This window comes from Lycium barbarum, chromosome 9, assembly GCF_019175385.1.
Source record: "Lycium barbarum isolate Lr01 chromosome 9, ASM1917538v2, whole genome shotgun sequence".
Taxonomy (NCBI): Eukaryota; Viridiplantae; Streptophyta; class Magnoliopsida; order Solanales; family Solanaceae; genus Lycium; species Lycium barbarum.
In genome coordinates this window covers 12,993,255-13,000,209 of record NC_083345.1, presented here as the reverse complement: position 1 = coordinate 13,000,209, position 6,955 = coordinate 12,993,255, and the positions used below count along the sequence as shown (strand labels likewise).

General features: G+C 37.4%; 1 protein-coding gene across 1 annotated transcript; it reads right to left on the bottom strand.

Moving 5' to 3' along the window:
- Positions 1-282: 282 nt before the first annotated feature.
- Positions 283-2,168, bottom strand: LOC132610041 (early light-induced protein, chloroplastic-like). Its single transcript, XM_060324295.1, has 2 exons — positions 1,902-2,168; positions 283-869 (listed from the first exon to the last, which is right to left on the bottom strand). Exons 1-2 carry the CDS (start codon positions 2,049-2,051, stop codon positions 483-485), a joined length of 537 nt encoding a protein of 178 aa, XP_060180278.1. The 5' UTR covers positions 2,052-2,168; the 3' UTR covers positions 283-482.
- Positions 2,169-6,955: the final 4,787 nt, after the last annotated feature.

The window sequence follows — 6,955 nt, the reverse complement described above, 5'->3', positions numbered from 1 at the left end:
ACTGTTATTGTTATTATTATTATTATTATTATTATTATTATTATTATTATTATTATTACTCTCTTACTATATTATTCTTCGATTTTTAGTACCACTTGTTGTTTCCTTTGTTTTAGTTATCATTTCATTTTTGTTTTAGTTATCGTTTCATTATTGTTGCTGCTGTTCTTTTCTCCAGTACTTTTACATGACTTTCTCACTATATATTTCTTTTTTGTTTTTTTCCTGAGTTTTTAAATTTTAACAAAATTACGCCTCAAAAATTATTTTTTAAAGGGAAGCCTTTGGATTCAATAGTACACCAGTTTCGGATCCTTAAAGATTTCAAATAACTTGTTTTTTCAGCTTCATTTAGAATGAACCCGAAACAAGGTTGAGATTACACATATTCAAATCTATAGTCCAAATACGTGAACCAATCGTAAAAAACTTTATATTACTAATTAAAAACAAAATATTAACTTAAGCTAAAGAATTTACATTCAGACTTGGAAAAGGCCAGCTCCTTTAACATATTCAGTAAAAGCTAAAGCAACTAAACCTAACATAGCGAATCTTCCATTCCAAATCTCAGCATCAGAACTCATTATCCGACCAGATTTGGATTCAGCAGTAACTCCTTGGAACAGTGGGATAAGTGAAGCCAAAGTTAGCAAAGCACTTGTTCCCAAAAACCAAGAAAATCCACCACTTGATAACTGAGCGGATAAATCAGCACCGTTGGCTAGCTCAACACCCATGGCTGCTACAAATCCAATCATTGCTAACCTACCGTTGATCCTCTCAGGTGCTGGACCACTGAATGAGAATACGTCGATGAAATTGGTGCTTGGCTTTGGCACGTCGATGAAATTGGTGCTTGGCTTTGGCTGTTACATACACGAATAGAAAAGAAAGGTTAGATTTGTTCTATGCATGACAACATAAAAATATTTACACAATTAAGTTACTTATTAGGTACTAATTAACAGGCAGAACTTTTTATAAAACTTAATTAGTAATTTGAAATAAAAAAAAAAAAATAGGACTGATCGGAGTAGTAACTAAATTCTCGTATCACAAGTTAAAATTCACTGAGAGAGAAGGCAAGATTTAACTTTTCTGATGTTTAAGAAAAAGAATACTCGTACTATATATAGGAAAATTTTAATCAAAGGACTGATGACAGTAGTAAATAATCTCTCTTCAATATTGTTCATGTACTTGCGTGTATTATTTTACATAATTGAATACTTACCAAGATCTTTTTTCTCAAAAGATCTTGTTATAGAAATATCCACTTAAAAAAACTTAATTAATGTGAGATATGTAAACTTCTGAAAAAAGTGGGTAGCAGCAGCATCAGTCAAATTAGGGCTTGCGGATTGCTCGAATTTCTCACCCTCCTGCTTTTTTCATTAATGTTTAATATCACTAATCGCTCAAAAATTCACTAATTTTATTATCAGACTATTAAAATATCAACCATATACTTAGTACTGTTTATGCATGGTAAATTACAAAAAGGTGTTGTCCAAATTTCTATGACATACTCGTTTGAAAACGAGTCTTGAAAAGCGAAAAGTAACAAACAAATTGAGACGGAGGAAATAATTTGAATTCCGAGAGTCAAACTTCTTTGTTTTGACGTGAATTCGGACATACAATCTTTAAATTGTTTTAAAAAGAACTTATATATTTAAAAACTACATAAAAAGTAATATAAGTCATAATAATTAACAATAAAAAGTATTATAAGTAACAATATTAACAATCTAAAATATTTAAAAGGGAATATGAATTAATCGTGGTAAAAAAAATACTTATTTAGCTCTCGAAAAGCGAAATATGTCTTATAAATTGATACAGATAGAGTACTACTTTTGTTCAATCCAAAAAAGAGTTTATATTTATATACTGACCTCGGACATACACTTAACACGAAGACGTGAATTCTTCTCAAGGCGTGGCAAGTTACAGCTAGGAACAAACTTATTCAGGCTATTATTACTCTGTGAAAAACTTGTGACTGGACTTCCCAAAATCGTGGATTGCATGGCAAATGAAGTCATTTTTCCTCACAAAAACTCACTAATAGAAAAAATGTTTTCCTGTTATCTTAGCAGAGACTAAGGATTAGCAAAACACTGAAGAAAGACTTTTTAAGTTATCGAACGAAATTACTCAGCTTGATATGCTTGCCTTGTTAGGTTGGTGGGTATTTATAGTGCATGGGCGAAGGGTAAGAAAGGGAGAAGACAAAAAGGGGTGGATATTTGTGGAGCCACATAATTCAATTTGGGCCTTTAAGATACCTAAGTCATGTCGACTTATTGGGCTTTTTGCCAATAGTAACAGGATGATGTGGCTTACCCTTTCACCCCATATGTGTCCATTTTTTGGTGTGGAGTGACCTTCAAGTGCACTATTTTTGTCCCTTAAATTATTAAACTTTAATTTTTATCCTTTGCCTAAAATTTCTAGGCTCCGGATTAAATTTTTTCTCTGTTAAAAATTTAAAAACCACTGATTTGACGGGCAAAAAACAAAGACCACCCCCAGCAAAGGGCAATCCTGCAAATTACAATAACATTTTTAAAGAGTCCGATAACATTTTTAAAAAGTCCAAACAATATAAATTGCAGGGAATCAACAACAAAGTCATCATGTTATCTTACTATATATATGAACTCCAAGCCTTGAATCAAACCTTCAACATTTCGGGGCGTCTCTCAAATTAGTTCATTGTCCCGTGTCTCCAGCTGAGAGTGCAGGATAGATATAGTCGATGAGTCTGTAACGACTAATCTTTCGTTCCTGAAAATAATAATCAAGACAAGAAAAATAGCGACAAAGAATAATATTTGATTTCAAGAATTTGTGTGGGGGTTACAATCTTTATGAAATCTTAAATAAAAATATGTAATCCTCTGATTCTTCTCCTTACGATACGGCCGTCAATCAATGGCTTTGCTTGTTCTTGAATGGACGAATTACTTGTTGTTGAGACTTCACTACGATTGCGGAGCCGAGCTTTAATCACAAACATAGAGGTATGGAAACTTGCAGCTCACCACTTGGAGCGAAGACTTGCGGCTGAGAGCTTCTTTCTGTCTTTTTTTTTTTTTTTTGCCTTTTGGCTTTGTGAAGACCCCTATTTATAGTTGCAGGGGAGAGCTAGAGTTTGTATATGATTGATTGAACCTTGTCATTTGAATACTTGGCGACATTTGATTGGTTCCTCTATTGTCTTGGCATGCTGCGTCACTTATGCACGTGGCATGATTTGACTGGTCCTTTACTTGACCTGGAGCGCCACGACATTTGATACGTGGCACGGACCTTGGGCTAACAGAGTGGGCTCATCATGTGAAGTCCGACTAGCCCAATTGAATTAGTCTTTCAATTAAATCCATACCAATTGGACTTAAGCAATTAATCCAATTATATTAGCCCATAATATTTGTTCGGACTAATATACCTTGGATTTAATATAATTCGAATTTCTTGTGAATTTACTTTTAATAAAATTTCATCATCTACAAATGCCCCCTGCTTCAAGGCTTGTCGGAGTGTCCAAACTTTTGTAGACTAGGCTTGAAGTATTAACTTGATGGTGTCATTGCAATGTTATGCCACACCAAGTAAGAATATGATGGACTTTGAATTAAATGTTCACGTGATGTCTCTTGTGAAAATTTGTCCATGCTATATTAAACCTTACTTTTCAAATGGGGTTTGACTTTTCCTTGTATGCCAATGTACTAACCCTCTTAGTAATATATTTTCCCGAATTGTGTTCTCCTAGTTTGTATATGATTAGGAGACTTCCAAAGCTGATTAGTTTTTTTTTCCTAAAGGAATTAGGACACCCAGTTGATTTTGGACAATGCTAATTACCGTCCATACCGACTTTAGCTATATAGCCGCCTTTCAGACCTTTAAGAATAGAGATGCGCTTCTCTTTCGCTTGGCGTCGTCAATCAGGAAGACGCTTTGAGTCCCGAGCAAATCATATTACCAACATATATAACTCTCCTACACTTTCCATATTTGCATGGTATTTCCTTGTGATTTATTAGGAGAAAATATGAACTTTCCATAAGTTTAAACTTTCCATGTATAAGCCTAAACTTTCCATAATTTGGCTCCAACTAGAACAAGGATTTCTTTTGTTGGACACCTATAAATACCTCGTCTTCTCATGGTTATTGAGCATCAATTTTTAGCACCTTCGATCTGGTTTGAACCCGTCTCTATCAGGTAATTTTCTTTCAATATGAATTTTCGTCACTTTCTTCACAGCCCTACATGTCAGTGGTAGAAAATTTATATCTCGATGTAGGAATGTCGAAATCATGATCCGCTTGATGTTTCGGAAACTAGACTCATAGAGCTACATCTCACGCGGAAACCGCGACCAAATTATTTCTATATTTTCTCAGATATTGATCGAGAATCAGACATTGAATTCTGATTCGATGGTTTATTAGTCTTGTGCGTCCTGACGAAAAATCTTATATCTTGACTTAGGAACATTGCAATCACGAACGGTTTGCGGCGTCAGAAAGAAGACTCATAGAGCTACGTCATATACAAAAACCACAATCAAATTGCTTCTATATTGTCTCAGGTATATTTTTTTTAATCAGCCACATAATCTGATTTTGCTTTCTTGGCTTTGGACATGCTCTACGAAACTTACCTATCCCCCTTTTTTTTTATTTCTTTTGCAGGTCTTTAGGCGTATCTTTACGGCTTTAACTTTAAACAAAGATGATGCACTTTCATGACCGCGATACGCCACGTCCTCATCTAGATATAGTGAGCGACAAACGAAATTCGAACGCCAAAGTCATTGCCTTGGAGGTTCAACCTCCAGTGATTGGTGCCTTCTCGGTTGACGGAGAGCTTTCTACGCTTCATATTATTGAATGATATAAAAAGGATACCAAAGACGTCATGAGAAACTTCTCAGGCAATGCCCCTGTTATGGACGTCCCTTTGTTGAAGTTCGCAATTCATCGAGAAGTCACGCCTACCGAATCTTCTCATCCCAATGGATGTTTCAACAACTGGAGTGTCCTGCCTTCTGGTTTCGGCAAAGTTTGCTACACACCTAGCTACTGGGAGTGGGTGGAAGATGTGCTTCCTCGCTATAAGGAAGTCTTGGAGCGTGTCAAAGTTTACGATGACATCTACGCTTCTTTGTTTACATATGATTATGATGACAAAATACTGCATGATTTTTTTTTAGCTTTGGCGTCCGTCTACCAATACACTTTCCACTTTCGTCGGGGAGATGTCTATCTCACTTTGGGACTTACGAACAATTGCAGGACTTCCCATTCACGGATCTTTTTATGATGAAGTTGTTCCTTCGGCGAAAGAATTGATGCAAATGGACAATCAAGGGAAACCATGGCTCCCCAAGAGCTGTCTATACTTGTTTTCAGCCTTTTACAAACTTGCCGAAGGTGGCCGTCATGAGGTGTCCATCTATGATTGGGTGAAATTTTGGTTTAGAGGACCAAGCAAGTATGCGGAGCCTCCGCAAAGGGCGTCAAAGGGTCGTGCAACGAAGCCAAGATTGAATCGCAATCCTTCCGGGCATATTGACAGGAATTACTTACCACGAACCGATGAGGAGCATGCCCCCTTCGTCGAGCTAGGAGTGGAAGATTCACTTAGAGATGAGACAAATTTGTCGGCTTTCCTAACATGTTGGCTCTGCAAGTTTGTTCTCTCCCATAAGATATTGACTACGTGCGTGCTAGCGTTCTTAAAGTGGCGAGCTTGATGACTCATGGAGAGAAATTCTCTTTGGCAGTCCCAGTCCTTGCGAGCATATATCGTGGCTTGAGAGAGATCTCTACTTCTCCAGACTTGAAGTAGGGGAATATAATTTTCCCCATACACTATATATATGGCTGGCTAGGAGAATATTTTAAGACCCATCATCGTGCCAGTCACTCACATCGGAGTATACCTTTATGCAATATTTCTGGCGAGAAGATGGCCAAATACTTCAATTTTTCTGACGCCCGAAAGTTATTTCAAAAAGATGATGCCCGCCACCTCCATCATTTGGCGTTGCTACAAGGTAGGGAATTATACTTCACCGATACTGGCGATCTCTTAGATTTATGGAACGATACTATCATAAGCCTTCGCTCGAGCTACGTTACACTTAGGCATGATGCAGATCTCATCGTGGAGTCCTATAGTCCTTATAGGTTTAGCAGACAATTTGGTTTTTGTCAAGACATCCCTGGAGACCTCATGGAACGACCATACGATGGCACATTTCTAACACTAGCACAACTTTGGAATTCTTCAATTCGCCTTGGACCCTCTTCAAAAGTCATAATTCCGGTGCGCCCATCAGAAGGTAGTTCGCCTTTAATGACTCGTGAGTACAGGGAATGGTGGCTAGCCAATCGGACAAATCCATCAGAAATGAGTCCTCGAATTATTTGACAAAAATCAAAGCAAGATCATACACCTATGTTGTACAAAAGAGGTCCGCCTCGAATGAAAGAAAAATCGCATCCTTCTTCCAAGTCTGCGGTGCAACTTAATGATACTCCGCAAGCTCTTGAAACTTCTTCTAAGTCCAAAACCTTGAAGGATGTTGAAATCCCTATGGAAAAAGGAGTTAAACGCGTCCGACTAGTCTCCAAGACAAGTGCTACGGCTCCCAAGGTGACCAATAATACTTCCAAAAGAAGGGAGACTTCGAGTTCATTGGACAAGGGCGCCAAAGAAACATCAAGTCTTGTACCACCTTGCAACAAAAAGTCTCGCCCTTCCTCTCTTCCTATCGATGTTGGAAATACCATCGCAGCCTCTAGTTCTACGGAGAGTAATACAAGTGGAGATCAACATTGGAATCGTTTAGAAAGGAAGTCGAAGGATTCCGACGATCACCATAACGAATTCGTTGATTTGGACACTATTAGCATTGGATCTGATA